This window comes from Oncorhynchus mykiss, chromosome 24 (assembly GCF_057628025.1).
Source record: "Oncorhynchus mykiss isolate SJ-2025 chromosome 24, ASM5762802v1, whole genome shotgun sequence".
In the NCBI taxonomy this organism is placed as follows: domain Eukaryota; kingdom Metazoa; phylum Chordata; class Actinopteri; order Salmoniformes; family Salmonidae; genus Oncorhynchus; species Oncorhynchus mykiss.
In genome coordinates, this window is record NC_143045.1 from 39,889,226 (window position 1) to 39,909,311 (window position 20,086).

At 41.6% G+C, this 20,086-nt stretch overlaps 1 protein-coding gene across 7 annotated transcripts in view; it reads right to left on the bottom strand.

The window, feature by feature from the left end:
• LOC110523138 (muscleblind-like protein 1) overlaps positions 1 to 20,086 on the bottom strand; it is a 121,603-nt gene that overhangs the window by 22,438 nt on the left and 79,079 nt on the right. For 4 of the 7 annotated variants that reach the window (XM_090218963.1, XM_090218964.1, XM_036961798.2 and 1 more), the window contains exon 5: positions 8,910 to 9,149. In XM_090218963.1, coding sequence (XP_090075089.1) covers positions 8,910 to 9,149 — 240 coding nt within the window. Of the gene's footprint in view, positions 1 to 5,044; positions 5,099 to 8,909; positions 9,150 to 20,086 lie in introns of all 7 variants that reach the window. The other 3 variants (XM_090218962.1, XM_090218961.1, XM_036961799.2) reach the window with 1 other exon arrangement.

Sequence of the window (20,086 nt, forward strand, 5' to 3'; positions counted from 1 at the left end):
TAACTTCCTCACCATTTTAGATAAGCATGCTCCGTTCAAAAAATGCAGAACTAAGAACAGATACAGCCCTTGGTTCACCCCAGACCTGACTGCCCTCGACCAGCACAAAAACATCCTGTGGCGGACTGCAATAGCATCGAATAGTCCCCGTGATATGCAACTGTTCAGGGAAGTCCGGAACCAATACACGCAGTCAGTCAGGAAAGCTAAGGCCAGCTTCTTCAGGCAGAAGTTTGCATCCTGTAGCTCCAACTCCAAAAAGTTCTGGGACACTGTGAAGTCAATGGAGAACAAGAGCACCTCCTCCCAGCTGCCCACTGCACTGAGGCTAGGTAACACGGTCACCACCGATAAATCCATGATTATCGAAAACTTCAATGAGCATTTCTCAACGGCTGGCCATGCCTTCCGCCTGGCTACTTCAACCTCGGCCAACAGCCCCGCCCCCCCCCCGCTGCTCCTCGCCCAAGCCTCTCCAGGTTCTCCTTTACCCAAATCCAGATAGCAGATGTTCTGAAAGAGCTGCAAAACCTGGACCCGTACAAATCAGCTGGGCTTGACAATCTGGACCCTCTATTTCTGAAACTATCCGCCACCATTGTCGCAACCCCTATTACCAGCCTGTTCAACCTCTCTTTCATATCGTCTGAGATCCCCAAGGATTGGAAAGCTGCCGCAGTTATCCCCCTCTTCAAAGGGGGAGACACCCTGGACCCAAACTGTTACAGACCTATATCCATCCTGCCCTGCCTATCTAAGGTCTTCGAAAGCCAAGTCAACAAACAGGTCACTGACCATCTCGAATCCCACTGTACCTTCTCCGCTGTGCAATCTGGTTTCCGAGCCGGTTACGGGTGCACCTCAGCCACACTCAAGGTACTAAACGATATCATAACCGCCATTGATAAAAGACAGTACTGTGCAGCCGTCTTCATCGACCTTGCCAAGGCTTTCGACTCTGTCAATCACCATATTCTTATCGGCAGACTCAGTAGCCTCGGTTTTTCGGATGACTGCCTTGCCTGGTTCACCAATTACTTTGCAGACAGAGTTCAGTGTGTCAAATCGGAGGGCATGCTGTCCGGTCCTCTGGCAGTCTCTATGGGGGTGCCACAGGGTTCAATTCTCGGGCCGACTCTTTTCTCTGTATACATCAATGATGTTGCTCTTGCTGCGGGCGATTCCCTGATCCACCTCTACGCAGACGACACCATTCTATATACTTTCGGCCCGTCATTGGACACTGTGCTATCTAACCTCCAAACGAGCTTCAATGCCATACAACACTCCTTCCGTGGCCTCCGACTGCTCTTAAACGCTAGTAAAACCAAATGCATGCTTTTCAACCGATCGCTGCCTGCACCCGCATCCCCGCCTAGCATCACCACCCTGGATGGTTCCGACCTAGAATATGTGGACATCTATAAGTACCTAGGTGTCTGGCTAGACTGCAAACTCTCCTTCCAGACTCATATCAAACATCTCCAATCGAAAATCAAATCAAGAGTCGGCTTTCTATTCCGCAACAAAGCCTCCTTCACTCACGCCGCCAAGCTTACCCTAGTAAAACTGACTATCCTACCGATCCTCGACTTCGGCGATGTCATCTACAAAATGGCTTCCAACACTCTACTCAGCAAACTGGATGCAGTCTATCACAGTGCCATCCGTTTTGTCACTAAAGCACCTTATACCACCCACCACTGCGACTTGTATGCTCTAGTCGGCTGGCCCTCGCTACATATTCGTCGCCAGACCCACTGGCTCCAGGTCATCTACAAGTCCATGCTAGGTAAAGCTCCGCCTTATCTCAGCTCACTGGTCACGATGGCAACACCCATCCGTAGCAAGCGCTCCAGCAGGTGTATCTCACTGATCATCCCTAAAGCCAACACCTCATTTGGCCGCCTTTCGTTCCAGTACTCTGCTGCCTGTGACTGGAACGAATTGCAAAAATCGCTGAAGTTGGAGACTTTTATCTCCCTCACCAACTTCAAACATCAGCTATCTGAGCAGCTAACCGATCGCTGCAGCTGTACATAGTCTATTGGTAAATAGCCCACCCATTTTCACCTACCTCATCCCCATACTGTTTTTATTTATTTATTTTTCTGCTCTTTTGCACACCAATATCTCTACCTGTACATGACCATCTGATCATTTATCACTCCAGTGTTAATCTGCAAAATTGTAATTATTTGCCTACCTCCTCATGCCTTTTGCACACATTGTATATAGACTCCCCCCTTTGTTTTTCTACTGTGTTATTGACTTGTTAATTGTTTACTCCATGTGTAACTCTGTGTTGTCTGCTCATACTGCTATGCTTTATCTTGGCCAGGTCGCAGTTGCAAATGAGAACTTGTTCTCAACTAGCCTACCTGGTTAAATAAAGGTGAAATAAAAAAAAAAAAAAAAAAAACACTAGCCCCATAATAAGACAGTGGTCTATGTTACACTAGGCCCATAATAAGACAGTGGTCTGTGTTACACTAGCCCCATAATAAGATCGTGGTCTATGTTACACTAGCCCCATAATAAGACAGTGGTCTATGTTACACTAGGCCCATAATAAGACAGTGGTCTATGTTACACTAGCCCCATAATAAGACAATGGTCTATGTTACACTAGTCCTTCAAGACAGTGGTGCTTGTCTACACTAGGCCCATAATAAGACAGTGGTCTATGTTACACTAGCCCCATAATAAGATCGTGGTCTATGCAACACTAGCCCCATAATAAGACAGTGGTCTATGTTACACTAGGCCCATAATAAGACAGTGGTCTATGTTACACTAGGCCCATAATAAGACAGTGGTCTGTGTTACACTAGCCCCATAATAAGATCGTGGTCTATGCAACACTAGCCCCATAATAAGACAGTGGTCTATGTTACACTAGGCCCATAATAAGACAGTGGTCTGTGTTACACTAGCCCCATAATAAGACAGTGGTCTATGTTACACTAGCCCCATAATAAGACAGTGGTCTATGTTACACTAGCCCCATAATAAGACAGTGGTCTATGTTACACTAGGCCCATAATAAGACAGTGGTCTGTGTTACACTAGCCCCATAATAAGACAGTGGTCTGTGTTACACTAGCCCCATAATAAGACAGTGGTCTATGTTACACTAGCCCCATAATAAGACAATGGTCTATGTTACACTAGTCCTTCAAGACAGTGGTGCTTGTCTACGAATTGTGACAGCTAGAGATTGTCACAATTAGAGAAAAGTAGTTACCAACATGCAGACAATATACACAGAAATATAGAACATGAATACTGCAAAAGTAAATCAGCTTTTACAACGCATCATTGAGAACGTATTAGGAGCTCTGTAAAATAAAGATAATAAGGATTTTACTAGTAACCAGGAGTCAACAGAGAGGATGTTAACAGAGATTATGTTATTAACAGAGATTATGTTATTAACAGAGAGGATGTTAACAGAGAGGATGTAAACAGAGATGGTGTTATTAACAGAGATGGTGTTATTAACAGAGAAGATGTTAACAGAGATGGTGTTAACATAGAGGATGTTATTAACAGAGATGGTGTTATTAACAGAGAGGATGTTAACAGAGGTGGTGTTAACAGAGAGGATGTTAACAGAGAGGATGTTAACAGAGAGGATATTAACAGAGAGGATGTTAACAGAGAGGATGTTAACAGAGAGGATGTTAACAGAGAGGATATTAACAGAGAGGATATTAACAGAGAGGATGTTAACAGAGAGGATGTTAACAGAGAGGATGTTAACAGAGATGGTGTTAACAGAGATGGTGTTAACAGAGATGGTGTTATTAACAGAGAGGATATTAACAGAGAGGATGTTAACAGAGAGGATGTTAACAGAGAGGATGTTAACAGAGATGGTGTTAACAGAGATGGTGTTATTAACAGAGAGGATGTTAACAGAGAGGATGTTAACAGAGAGGATGTTAACAGAGAGGATATTAACAGAGAGGATATTAACAGAGAGGATGTTAACAGAGAGGATGTTAACAGAGAGGATGTTAACAGAGATGGTGTTAACAGAGATGGTGTTAACAGAGATGGTGTTATTAACAGAGAGGATATTAACAGAGAGGATGTTAACAGAGAGGATGTTAACAGAGATGGTGTTATTAACAGAGAGGATATTAACAGAGAGGATGTTAACAGAGAGGATGTTAACAGAGAGGATGTTAACAGAGAGGATGTTAACAGAGATGGTGTTAACAGAGATGGTGTTAACAGAGATGGTGTTATTAACAGAGAGGATATTAACAGAGAGGATGTTAACAGAGAGGATGTTAACAGAGAGGATGTTAACAGAGAGGATGTTAACAGAGAGGATGTTAACAGAGATGGTGTTAACAGAGATGGTGTTATTAACAGAGAGGATATTAACAGAGATGGTGTTAACAGAGAGGAGGTTGACAGAGAAAAGCTGCACTTCTAGCTCCATGATTAACAGTAGAAGCCTTGTTCATTCTAAAGTCCCTCCGTCCACCAGAATTAGACATGCAGAACTGGCAATAATAAGAAAACATATTATAACCATGCCATATATTTATACTTGAACACTCCTGAATAGACACCAATCATGGTTTTAGCTGCTGCGTTAACTAAATTAATTCCAGATTAACGTTCAAACCATGTTATTATAAGGATTAATAGACTAGAAGGGATGAACTGACTGTAGACAACACTAATAAAAGCTTCTTAGGCACTGCAAGTGTTTTGCAAATCCCGCCTCATTCCCACGTTGACACAGAGATGCAATTGTAATGTAAAGGGATATTTAGGTTAATTAACGGGGTACCACTATACCACAATCAATTCATCACCCCATCAACGAAATGTTTAGAAAACATTATTGCCATAGTCAATTAAACATCCCAGCAATGACGTGTTTAGTAAACAGTCATGTAATAATCAATTTATCAACCCAGATATGAAATGGTTAGCAAACAGTAACTTACTAAGATGTATTTAGTTAGAAACTAGTATAACAGAGCTGCATGCCAAGCTAAAAGGTGAAAGGTCATAGTACCAGGTCAAAGGTTGCGTCGAGGGGTCGCTTCAGTGATTTGACAGCCGACTGAGCCTCAATTAGCAGGCAGCGAGCACAAGGTGGAAATGGGCCAATGGGGTTCAAGCGCATTAACATAAACCGGCAAGCAGAGGTGCATCATGGAGGCAGCAGTGCAGTTTGGGTTGGTGAGAGAAAAAACAAAACAAAAACAAACAAAACAACAAATCATTGGAATGCAAAATACAACAAATAACATAGCTGGAGGACGCACATTAATGGCTGTAGGGTTGTTACTGTAAACACTACGGTCTTCACATCACTAACGGCTGTAGGGTTGTTACTGTAAACACTAGGGCCTTGACATCATTAACGGCTGTAGGGTTGTTACTGTAAACACTAGGGCCTTGACATCATTAATGGCTGTAGGGTTGTTACTGTAAACACTGGGGCCTTGACATCATTAACGGCTGTAGGGTTGTTACTGTAAACACTACGGTCTTCACATCACTAACGGCTGTAGGGTTGTTACTGTAAACACTAGGGCCTTGACATCATTAACGGCTGTAGGGTTGTTACTGTAAACACTAGGGCCTTGACATCATTAACGGCTGTAGGGTTGTTACTGTAAACACTAGGGCCTTGACATCACTAACGGCTGTAGGGTTGTTACTGTAAACACTAGGGCCTTGACATCATTAACGGCTGTAGGGTTGTTACTGTAAACACTGGGGCCTTGACATCATTAACGGCTGTAGGGTTGTTACTGTAAACACCAGGGCCTTGACATCATTAACGGCTGTAGGGTTGTTACTGTAAACACTAGGGCCTTGACATCATTAACGGCTGTAGGGTTGTTACTGTAAACACTGGGGCCTTGACATCATTAACGGCTGTAGGGTTGTTACTGTAAACACTAGGGCCTTGACATCACTAACGGCTGTAGGGTTGTTACTGTAAACACTACGGCCTTGACATCATTAACAGCTGTAGAGTTTTTACTGTAAACACTACAGCCTTGACATCATTAACAGCTGTAGGGTTGTTACTGTAAACACTAGGGCCTTGACATCATTAACGGCTGTAGGGTTGTTACTGTAAACACTAGGGCCTTGACATCATTAACGGCTGTAGGGTTGTTACTGTAAACACTAGGGCCTTGACATCATTAACGGCTGTAGGGTTGTTACTGTAAACACTAGGGCCTTGACATCATTAACGGCTGTAGGGTTGTTACTGTAAACACTACGGCCATGACATCATTAACGGCTGTAGGGTTGTTACTGTAAACACTGGGGCCTTGACATCATTAACGGCTGTAGGGTTGTTACTGTAAACACTAGGGCCTTGACATCATTAACGGCTGTAGGGTTGTTACTGTAAACACTAGGGCCTTGACATCATTAACGGCTGTAGGGTTGTTACTGTAAACACTGGGGCCTTGACATCATTAACGGCTGTAGGGTTGTTACTGTAAACACTGGGGCCTTGACATCATTAACGGCTGTAGGGTTGTTACTGTAAACACTATGGCCTTGACATCATTTACTTACACAGGAATGTTGCTTTACTTGCTATTCGCTGTCACTGGATTGAGCTAAACGCTATTACTGCAGTTACCGTTAGACACTTCCTGGTTTCAGAAAACTACAGAATTATTTGCTGCGAGTCATATAGCTCAAAGCTAATACGTCCAGGACTACTTGATATTTTAGTGATGGCATGACGTTTCTATAGGGAGACGTATCAACGCTGTTTAGTTGATACTCAACAAGTCCTAAATATAGTAAGAGTAAGCATTGCTACACAATTACAGCAGCTCTAAGAAGCATAACAATATCTCCAGTTACAACACGTTATATAACAATATATCTGGTTATACCACATGTTAAATAACAATATATCTAGTTATATCACATGTTAAATAACAATATATCTAGTTATAACACATGTTAAATAACAATATATCTGGTTATACCACATGTTAAATAACAATATATCTGGTTGTAACACATGTTAAATAACAATATATCTGGTTATAACACATGTTAAATAACAATATATCTGGTTATAACACATGTTAAATAACAATATATCTGGTTGTAACACATGTTAAATAACAATATATCTGTTTATAACACATGTTAAATAACAATATATCTAGTTATATCACATGTTAAATAACAATATATCTAGTTATATCACATGTTAAATAACAATATATCTGGTTATAACACATGTTAAATAACAATATATCTAGTTATAACACATGTTAAATAACAATATATCTGGTTATAACACATGTTAAATAACAATATATCTGGTTATAACACATGTTATATAACAATATATCTGGTTATAACACATGTTAAATAACAATATATCTGGTTGTAACACATGTTAAATAACAATATATCTGGTTGTAACACATGTTATATAACAATATATCTGGTTATAACACATGTTATATAACAATATATCTGGTTATAACACATGTTAAATAACAATATATCTAGTTATAACACATGTTAAATAACAATATATCTGGTTATAACACATGTTAAATAACAATATATCTAGTTATACCACATGTTAAATAACAATATATCTAGTTATATCACATGTTAAATAACAATATATCTGGTTATAACACATGTTAAATAACAATATATCTGGTTATACCACATGTTAAATAACAATATCACCAGTTACAACACGTTAAATAACAATATATCTGGTTATAACACATGTTAAATAACAATATATCTGGTTATAACACATGTTAAATAACAATATATCTAGTTATAACACATGTTAAATAACAATATATCTGGTTATACCACATGTTAAATAACAATATATCTGGTTATAACACATGTTAAATAACAATATATCTGGTTATAACACATGTTAAATAACAATATATCTAGTTATAACACATGTTAAATAACAATATATCTGGTTATAACACATGTTATATAACAATATATCTGGTTATACCACATGTTAAATAACAATATATCTAGTTATAACACATGTTAAATAACAATATATCTGGTTATACCACATGTTAAATAACAATATATCTAGTTATAACACATGTTAAATAACAATATATCTGGTTATAACACATGTTAAATAACAATATATCTAGTTATAACACATGTTAAATAACAATATATCTGGTTATAACACATGTTAAATAACAATATATCTGGTTATACCACATGTTAAATAACAATATATCTGGTTATAACACATGTTAAATAACAATATATCTGGTTATACCACATGTTAAATAACAATATATCTGGTTATAACACATGTTAAATAACAATATATCTGGTTATACCACATGTTAAATAACAATATATCTGGTTATAACACATGCTAAATAAAAATATATCTGTTTATACCACATGTTAAATAACAATATATCTGGTTATAACACACGCTATAACAGGTGATAACAGTTGAAAGAGCTAAAGGAAAGGGATCAGGGTCAGAGGGGGCAGTTAGTCACACATTTAGCATGATACAATTAAGCTAACTAGTTTAGCTGCATAATAAGTCTCCATTACCTTTACTGTCTACGTCTGCTGGGCAGTCTAGATGGTGTGGGGGGAGGGGATGAGAGAGGACAGGAGAGGGTTGAGAGAGCAGAGCTGAAGGGGCTGGCTGGAGGAGATGATGGGGGGGGTGGGGGTCAGGTTTTCAGACGTAGGTGGGGCTGGAGAGGAGTGGTGTGGGGGGGGTCAGGTTTTCAGACGTAGGTGGGGTTGGAGAGGAGTGGTGGTGGGGGGGGCAGGTTTTCAGATGTAGGTGGGGTTGGAGAGGAGTGGCTGAGGGGGGGGGGGGGGGGGGGGTGTTATAGAGGGATACCTACCATGGCTACTGCGGCAGCAGACTGGTTGACCTGGTGTTGGCCAGCCTTTATCTTGGCCTGCAGGTGGGCTGGAGGGTGGAAGTATTTACACTTCTCCCTGGAGCAGCGACCCTTTATGTAGTCCATACACACGGTCACGGTGTTGTCGTTGGTGTCTATCATGGTGCTGTCTGAGGGGTGGGCGAAGCGACAGTCACTCTCCCCCCGCGTACAGTTACCTCTCTGGTACTCCCGACACACCTGGGGAGAGGAGGGAGGGGTGGATACACAGACAGACAGACAGACAGACAGACAGACAGACAGACAGACAGACAGACAGACAGACAGACAGACAGACAGACAGAGACAGACAGGTCAGATCAGATCAGGTCAGATCAGGTCAGGTCAGGTCAGATCAGGTCAGATCAGATCAGATCACGTCAGGTCAGATCAGATAAGATCAGATAAGATCAGATCAGGTCAGGTTGTTACCAAACCACGCGTCATCATGACACATGGCAACACAACAAGTCACTGAGGAAAGGTGGACATTTTATTTTTTAGGCGAGACAAAAACAAGAAACATGAACAGCCTAACATCAACATAATGAGGAAGGGTTTAATAACTGAGGTCTATATATATATATCACTGTCATGGGCAGAAAGAGCCCTCCACCTCAGCCTATCAATATCCAATGGGAATAATAACCGATGGGAATAATAACCGATGGGAATAATAACCAATGGGAATAATAATCAATGGGAATAATAATCAATGGGAATAATAACCAATGGGAATAATAACCAATGGGAATAATAACCAATGGGAATAATAACCAATGGGAATAATAACCAATGGGAATAATAACCAATGAGAATAATAACCAATGGGAATAATAACCAATGGGAATAATAATCAATGGGAATAATAACCGATGAGAATAATAACCAATGGGAATAATAACCAATGGGAATAATAACCAATGGGAATAATAACCGATGAGAATAATAACCAATGGGAATAATAACCAATGGGAATAATAACCAATGGGAATAATAACCAATGGGAATAATAATCAATGGGAATAATAACCAATGGGAATAATAACCAATGGGAATAATAACCGATGGGAATAATAATCAATGGGAATAATAACCGATGGGAATAATAACCAATGGGAATAATAACCGATGGGAATAATAATCAATGGGAATAATAACCAATGGGAATAATAATCAATGGGAATAATAACCAATGGGAATAATAACCAATGGGAATAATAACCAATTGGAATAATAACCAATGGGAATAATAACCAATGAGAATAATAACCAATGGGAATAATAACCAATGGGAATAATAACCGATGGGAATAATAACCAATGGGAATAATAACCAATGGGAATAATAACCAATGGGAATAATAACCATTGAGAATAATAACCAATGGGAATAATAATCAATGGGAATAATAACCGATGGGAATAATAACCAATGGGAATAATAACCAATGGGAATAATAACCGATGGGAATAATAACCAATTGGAATAATAACCAATGGGAATAATAATCAATGGGAATAATAACCAATGGGAATAATAATCAATGGGAATAATAACCAATGGGAATAATAACCAATGGGAATAATAACCGATGGGAATAATAATCAATGGGAATAATAACCAATGGGAATAATAACCAATGGGAATAATAACCGATGGGAATAATAATCAATGGGAATAATAACCAATGGGAATAATAATCAATGGGAATAATAACCAATGGGAATAATAACAGATGGGAATAATAACCAATTGGAATAATAACCAATGGGAATAATAACCAATGAGAATAATAACCAATGGGAATAATAACCAATGGGAATAATAACCGATGGGAATAATAACCAATGGGAATAATAACCAATGGGAATAATAACCAATGGGAATAATAACCAATGAGAATAATAACCAATGGGAATAATAATCAATGGGAATAATAACCGATGGGAATAATAACCAATGGGAATAATAACCAATGGGAATAATTAGCAACGGGAATAATAACCAATGGGAATAATAACCAATGGGAATAATAACCAATGGGAATATTTAGCAATGGGAATAATAACCAATGGGAATAATTAGCGATGGGAATAAATTAATATAAATGCATAATGACTATGTCAAAAAGAACAAATACCTGCTAATTACAGTTGAGAATGAATAATCAGCAGCGTAAGCACTCATCAATCTTGTAATGTTTGCCTTCTCTCATTTAACCATTCAAGGATAAATATTTTGTTTTCCAAATCGATGATGTGAAGACAAGATTCATATATTCCTGGGTTTTCCAGCAGGGGGCAGTACATGCATGGCCAGGTTGACAATGTGTCGAGCTCACATCCAGACAAGACCTGGGGTGCATCTCAACAGTCTACACCTGCTTCCTATTCTCCTCTCCTCTCTTTCTACTGGATTAGTTTGTGTGTTTTGTGTGCGTGTGTATTGAGTGTGTGGGAAGACACTAGCTTCTCAGACCTGTGTCTAGACACAGTTAACTGTCTCTGTCTCCTGTCTTCGCTGGCCATGCCTCGTCAAAAACAGCAAGGCTCTTTTAAAAAAGAGGCTGCCTTGTTGTCAGGCAGATGTTCAGAAAAGAAGGGGAGGGAGGGAGCAAGAGAGAGAGAGAGAGAGAGAGAGAGAGAAATTATGAAATTATGAAATTATAGTCTCTTGAGAGAGGGAGAGGAGAGACATGGTGGAGGGAGAGGAGATACAGGGTGGAGGGTGGAGGGAGAGGAGAGACAGGGTGGAGGGAGAGGACAGAAAGGGTGGAGGGAGAGGAGAGACAGGGTGGAGGGAGAGGAGAGACAGGGTGGAGGGAGAGGACAGAAAGGGTGGAGGGAGAGGAGAGACAGGGTGGAGGGAGATGAGAGACAGGGTGGAGGGAGAGGAGAGACAGGGTGGAGGGAGAGGAGAGACAGGGTGGAGGGAGAGGACAGAAAGGGTGTAGGGAGAGGAGAGACAGGGTGGAAGGAGAGGAGAGACAGGGTGGAGGGAGAGGAGAGACAGGGTGGAGGGAGAGGAGATACAGGGTGGAGGGTGGAGGGAGAGGAGAGACAGGGTGGAGGGAGAGGACAGAAAGCGTGGAGGGAGAGGAGAGACAGGGTGGAGGGAGAGGAGAGACAGGGTGGAGGGAGAGGAGAGACAGGGTGGTGGGAGAGGAGATACATGGTGGAGGATGGAGGGAGAGGAGAGACAGGGTGGTGGGAGAGGAGAGACAGGGTGGTGGGAGAAGAGAGACAGGGTGGAGGAAGAGGGGAGACAGGGTGGAGGGAGAGGACAGAAAGGGTGGAGGGAGAGGACAGAAAGGGTGGAGGGAGAGGAGAGACAGGGTGGAGGGAGAGGAGAGACAGGGTGGAGGGAGAGGAGAGACAGGGTGGAGGAAGAGGAGATACAGGGTGGAGGGAGAGGAGATACAGGGTGGAGGGAGAGGAGAGACAGGGTGGAGGGAGAGGAGAGACAGGGTGGAGGGAGAGGAGAGACAGGGTGGAGGGAGAGGAGAGACAGGGTGGAGGGAGAGGAGAGACAGGGTGGAGGGAGATGAGAGACAGGGTGGAGGGAGAGGAGAGACATGGTTGAGGGAGAGGAGAGACAGGGTGGAGGAAGAGGAGAGACAGGGTGGTGGGAGAGGAGATACAGGGTGGAGGGTGGAGGGAGAGGAGAGACAGGGTGGAGGGAGAGGAGATACAGGGTGGAGGGTGGAGGGAGAGGAGAGACAGGGTGGAGGGAGAGGACAGAAAGCGTGGAGGGAGAGGAGAGACAGGGTGGAGGGAGAGGAGAGACAGGGTGGAGGGAGAGGAGAGACAGGGTGGTGGGAGAGGAGATACATGGTGGAGGATGGAGGGAGAGGAGAGACAGGGTGGTGGGAGAGGAGAGACAGGGTGGTGGGAGAAGAGAGACAGGGTGGAGGAAGAGGGGAGACAGGGTGGAGGGAGAGGACAGAAAGGGTGGAGGGAGAGGACAGAAAGGGTGGAGGGAGAGGAGAGACAGGGTGGAGGGAGAGGAGAGACAGGGTGGAGGGAGAGGAGAGACAGGGTGGAGGAAGAGGAGATACAGGGTGGAGGGAGAGGAGATACAGGGTGGAGGGAGAGGAGAGACAGGGTGGAGGGAGAGGAGAGACAGGGTGGAGGGAGAGGAGAGACAGGGTGGAGGGAGAGGAGAGACAGGGTGGAGGGAGAGGAGAGACAGGGTGGAGGGAGATGAGAGACAGGGTGGAGGGAGAGGAGAGACATGGTTGAGGGAGAGGAGAGACAGGGTGGAGGAAGAGGAGAGACAGGGTGGTGGGAGAAGAGAGACAGGGTGGAGGAAGAGGGGAGACAGGGTGGAGGGAGAGGACAGAAAGGGTGGAGGGAGAGGAGAGACAGGGTGGAGGGAGAGGAGAGACAGGGTGGAGGGAGAGGAGAGACAGGGTGGAGGGAGAGGACAGAAAGGGTGGAGGGAGAGGAGAGACAGGGTGGAGGGAGAGGAGAGACAGGGTGGAGGGAGAGGAGAGACAGGGTGGAGGAAGAGGAGATACAGGGTGGAGGGAGAGGAGATACAGGGTGGAGGGAGAGGAGAGACAGGGTGGAGGGAGAGGAGAGACAGGGTGGAGGGAGAGGAGAGACAGGGTGGAGGGAGAGGAGAGACAGGGTGGAGGGAGAGGAGAGACAGGGTGGAGGGAGATGAGAGACAGGGTGGAGGGAGAGGAGAGACAGGGTGGAGTGAGAGGAGAGACAGGGTGGAGGGTGGAGGGAGAGGAGAGACAGGGTGGAGGGAGGAGAAGACAGGTGAGCTGTGTGCCCTGATCTGTCTCAATTTCTCAATAAGAGTTATTAGCCCTGGTCTAACAGCTGTACTAATCCTCTGAGGGAAATTAAACCCTGGGAAAGCTCCTGGTTGGCCAACAAAAAAAAGAGGCTGATAATCCCAGTTCTACCCAAAGGTTACCATGCGTCATCATCATGCAGGTAATATGTGTATATATGACAGACACTAAAATATGTCTGCATTTTTTTTGAAGGGTATTTATAGCAAACCCACTTCTTGGCCAACGAGGCTAGTGGATTGGTTCCATAATGTAACACCAGTAGGCGTGCTTGAGTAGACAGATTCACCCATTATTTCCGTGAAATCACCCCTCGTCAGTGAAATCCAAATCGCTCCTCCACCTTGCCACCCCCCCTGCCTACTCCTCTCCTCTCCTTCCCTGATGACTTTAACAAGTCTGCTGGTCATTGATTTCTCATCTCCCCCTAAATCTTTCTTTCCTGTTATCAACCCTTTCCCTTGTTCACAGAGCTGTCCACTCTCCCTGAGACTCCCTCCCTCCCCTCCACCCTCTGTCCACTCTCCCTCCCTCCCCTCCACCCTCTGTCCACTCTCCCTCCCTCCCCTCCACCCTCTGTCCACTCGCCCTGAGACTCCCTCCCTCCCCTCCACCCTCTGTCCACTCTCCCTCCCTCCCCTCCACCCTCTGTCCACTCTCCCTCCCTCCCCTCCACCCTCTGTCCACTCTCCCTCCCTCCCCTCCACCCTCTGTCCACTCTCCCTCCCTCCCCTCCACCCTCTGTCCACTCTCCCTCCCTCCCCTCCACCCTCTGTCCACTCGCCCTGAGACTCCCTCCCTCCCCTCCACCCTCTGTCCACTCTCCCTGAGACTCCCTTCACCCTCTGTCCACTCTCCCTGAGACTCCCTCCCTCCACCCTCTGTCCACTCGCCCTGAGACTCCTCCACTCCCTCCACCCTCTGTCCACTCGCCCTGAGACTCCCTCCCCTCCACCCTCTGTCCACTTGCCCTGAGACTCCCTCCCCTCCACCCTCTGTCCACTTGCCCTGAGACTCCCTCCCTCCCTCCCCTCCCCCTCTGTCCACTCGCCCTGAGACTCATTCACAACATTAACCTCGCAACGTTCCTCCACTTTTCTCCCCTCCCCCCTCTGTCCACTCGCCCTGAGACTCCCTCCCAACATTAACCTCGCAACGTTCCTCCACTTCTCTCCCCTCCCCCCTCTGTCCATTCCCTCCTCCTCCTCTCCTCCCTCCATCCCTCCCCCTCCCCTCCCCTCCCCTCACCTCCTCATCTACTCCTCCCTCACTCCCCTCCTCCTCTCCTCCTCCCCTCCCCTCCTCCTCCCTTCTCCCCTCCTCCTCTCCCCCCTCCTAATCTCCTCCTCCCCTCCTCCTCTCCTCCCCTCCTCCCCCTCCTCCTCCCCTCCTCCTCTCCTCTCCTCGCCTCCCTCCCTCCCTCTCCCTCCCCCCTCCTCTCCTCCTCCCCTCCCCTCCTCCTCTCTTCTCCCATCCTCCTCTCCTCCCGTCCTTCTCCTCCTCACCTCCTCCTCTCCTCCTCCCCTCCTCCTCTCTTCTCCCTCCTCCTCTCCTCCCCTCCTCCTCTCCCCTCCTCCTCCCCTCCCTCTCCACTCCTCTCCTCCCTCCCCCTCCCCCTCCTCTCCCCCCCTCCCCTCCCCTCCCCCCTCCTCTCCTCTCCTCCCCTCCCCTCCTCCTCTCCTCACCTCTTCCTCCTCGCCTCCTCCACCTCTCCTCTCCTCTCCTCTCCTCCTCCCCTCCCCCAATGATTTTCCTATTATTTTGTTACTAGAGTATCCTAGGCAGCGCTGCATAATGCATTACTTTGACTTACTGTCCAATGAATAACTATTGTGATGCAGTGAGTCCTGAGAAGCACAGCTTCAGGTTTTCCTGTGAGTGATGAAATATATGTTATGATATAAGATCCAGCAGAGCACAACAGTCTCATGTCTAGTGTGTGTGTGTGTGTGTGTGTGTGTGTCTGTGTTTGTGTTTGTGTTTGTGTTTGTGTGCGTGTGCGCGCGCGTGTGTGCGTGTGTGTGTGTGTGTGCGCGTGTGTGCGTGTGTGTGTGTGTGTGTGTGTGTGTGTGTGTGTGTGTACGTTTGTGCGTGCAATAATGGCAGGGATTAACGTGAGAGAACTGAAGAGAGAGATATGCTAATTTGCATCCTTCTGTCTTTCTAATGAGCAAAATATGGTAACAGACTGATACATCATTACTATATAATGGTAACAGACTGATATATCATTACTATATAATGGTAACAGACTGATATATCATTACTATATAATGGTAACAGGGGTTTAGCTACTGTAACAGACTGATATATCATTACTATATAATGGTAACAGACTGATACATCATTACTATATAATGGTAACAGGGGTTTAGCTACTGTAACAGACTGATATATCATTACTATATAATGGTAACAGACTGATACATCATTACTATATAATGGTAACAGGTGTTTAGCTACTGTAACAGACTGATACATCATTACTATATAATGGTAACAGGGGTTTAGCTACTGTAACAGACTGATACATCATTACTATATAATGGTAACAGACTGATACATCATTACTATATAATGGTAACAGACTGATACATCATTACTATATAATTGGTAACAGACTGATACATCATTACTATATAATGGTAACAGACTGATACATCAGTACTATATAATGGTAACAGACTGATACATCATTACTATATAATGGTAACAGACTGATACATCATTACTATATAATGGTAACAGGGGTTTAGCTACTGTAACAGACTGATACATCATTACTATATAATGGTAACAGGGGTTTAGCTACTGTAACAGACTGATACATCATTACTATATAATGGTAACAGACTGATATATCATTACTATATAATGGTAACAGGGGTCTAGCTACTGTAACAGACTGATACATCATTACTATATAATGGTAACAGACTGATATATCATTACTATACAATGGTAACAGACTGATACATCATTACTATATAATGGTAACAGGGGTTTAGCTACTGTAACAGACTGATACATCATTACTATATAATGGTAACAGGGGTTTAGCTACTGTAACAGACTGATACATCATTACTATATAATGGTAACAGACTGATATATCATTACTATATAATGGTAACAGACTGATACATCATTACTATATAATGGTAACAGACTGATACATCATTACTATATAATGGTAACAGGGGTTTAGCTACTGTAACAGACTGATACATCATTACTATATAATGGTAACAGACTGATATATCATTACTATATAATGGTAACAGACTGATATATCATTACTATATAATGGTAACAGACTGATACATCATTACTATATAATGGTAACAGACTGATATATCATTACTATATAATGGTAACAGACTGATATATCATTACTATATAATGGTAACAGACTGATACATCATTACTATATAATGGTAACAGACTGATATATCATTACTATATAATGGTAACAGGGGTTTAGTTACTGTAACAGACTGATATATCATTACTATATAATGGTAACAGACTGATACATCATTACTATATAATGGTAACAGACTGATACATCATTACTATATAATGGTAACAGGGGTTTAGTTACTGTAACAGACTGATATATCATTACTATATAATGGTAACAGACTGATACATCATTACTATATAATGGTAGCAGACTGATATATCATTACTATATAATGGTAACAGGGGTTTAGCTACTGTAACAGACTGATACATCATTACTATATAATGCTAACAGACTGATACATCATTACTATATAATGGTAACAGACTGATACATCATTACTATATAATGGTAACAGACTGATATATCATTACTATATAATGGTAACAGGGGTTTAGCTACTGTAACAGACTGATACATCATTACTATATAATGGTAACAGACTGATACATCATTACTATATAATGGTAACAGACTGATACATCATTACTATATAATGGTAACAGGGGTTTAGTTACTGTAACAGACTGATATATCATTACTATATAATGGTAACAGACTGATATATCATTACTATATAATGGTAACAGACTGATATATCATTACTATATAATGGTAACAGACTGATACATCATTACTATATAATGGTAACAGACTGATATATCATTGCTATATAATGCTAACAGACTGATACATCATTACAATATAATGGTAACAGACTGATATATCATTACTATATAATGGTAACAGGGGTTTAGCTACTGTAACAGACTGATACATCATTACTATATAATGGTAACAGACTGATACATCATTACTATATAATGGTAACAGGGGTTTAGCTACTGTAACAGACTGATACATCATTACTATATAATGCTAACAGACTGATACATCATTACAATATAATGGTAACAGACTGATATATCATTACTATATAATGGTAACAGGGGTTTAGCTACTGTAACAGACTGATACATCATTACTATATAATGGTAACAGACTGATATATCATTACTATATAATGGTAACAGACTGATACATCATTACTATATAATGGTAACAGACTGATACATCATTACTATATAATGGTAACAGACTGATATATCATTACTATATAATGGTAACAGGGGTTTAGCTACTGTAACAGACTGATACATCATTACTATATAATGGTAACAGACTGATACATCATTACTATATAATGGTAACAGACTGATATATCATTACTATATAATGGTAACAGACTGATATATCATTACTATATAATGGTAACAGGGGTTTAGCTACTGTAACAGACTGATACATCATTACTATATAATGGTAACAGACTGATACATCATTACTATATAATGGTAACAGACTGATACATCATTACTATATAATGGTAACAGACTGATATATCATTACTATATAATGGTAACAGGGGTTTAGTTACTGTAACAGACTGATATATCATTACTATATAATGGTAACAGACTGATACATCATTACTATATAATGGTAACAGACTGATACATCATTACTATATAATGGTAACAGACTGATAATCATTACTATATAATGGTAACAGACTGATATATCATAACTATATAATGGTAACAGACTGATACATCATTACTATATAATGGTAACAGACTGATAATCATTACTATATAATGGTAACAGACTGATATATCATAACTATATAATGGTAACAGGGGTTTAGCTACTGTAACAGACTGATATATCATTACTATATAATGGTAACAGACTGATACATCATTACTATATAATGGTAACAGACTGATACATCATTACTATATAATGGTAACAGGGGTTTAGCTACTGTAACAGACTGATATATCATTACTATATAATGGTAACAGACTGATACATCATTACTATATAATGGTAACAGACTGATACATCATTACTATATAATGGTAACAGACTGATACATCATTACTATATAATGGTAACAGACTGATACATCATTACTATATAATGGTAACAGACTGATACATCATTACTATATAATGGTAACAGACTGATACATCATTACTATATAATGGTAACAGACTGATATATCATAACTATATAATGGTAACAGGGGTTTAGCTACTGTAACAGACTGATATATCATTACTATATAATGGTAACAGACTGATACATCATTACTATATAATGGTAACAGACTGATATATCATAACTATATAATGGTAACAGGGGTTTAGCTACTGTAACAGACTGATATATCATTACTATATAATGGTAACAGACTGATACATAATTACTATATAATGGTAACAGACTGATACATCATTACTATATAATGGTAACAGGGGTTTAGCTACTGTAACAGACTGATATATCATTACTATATAATGGTAACAGGGGTTTAGCTACTGTAACAGACTGATACATCATTACTATATAATGGTAACAGGGGTTTAGCTACTGTAACAGACTGATACATCATTACTATATAATGGTAACAGACTGATACATCATTACTATATAATGGTAACAGGGGTTTAGCTACTGTAACAAACTGATATATCATTAATATATAATGGTAACAGACTGATATATCATTACTATATAATGGTAACAGACTGATACATCATTACTATATAATGGTAACAGACTGATATATCATTACTATATAATGGTAACAGACTGATATATCATTACTATATAATGGTAACAGGGGTTTAGCTACTGTAACAGACTGATATATCATTACTATATAATGGTAGCAGACTGATACATCATTACTATATAATGGTAACAGACTGATACATCATTACTACATAATGGTAGCAGACTGATATATCATTACTGTATAATGGTAACAGGGGTTTAGTTACTGTAACAGA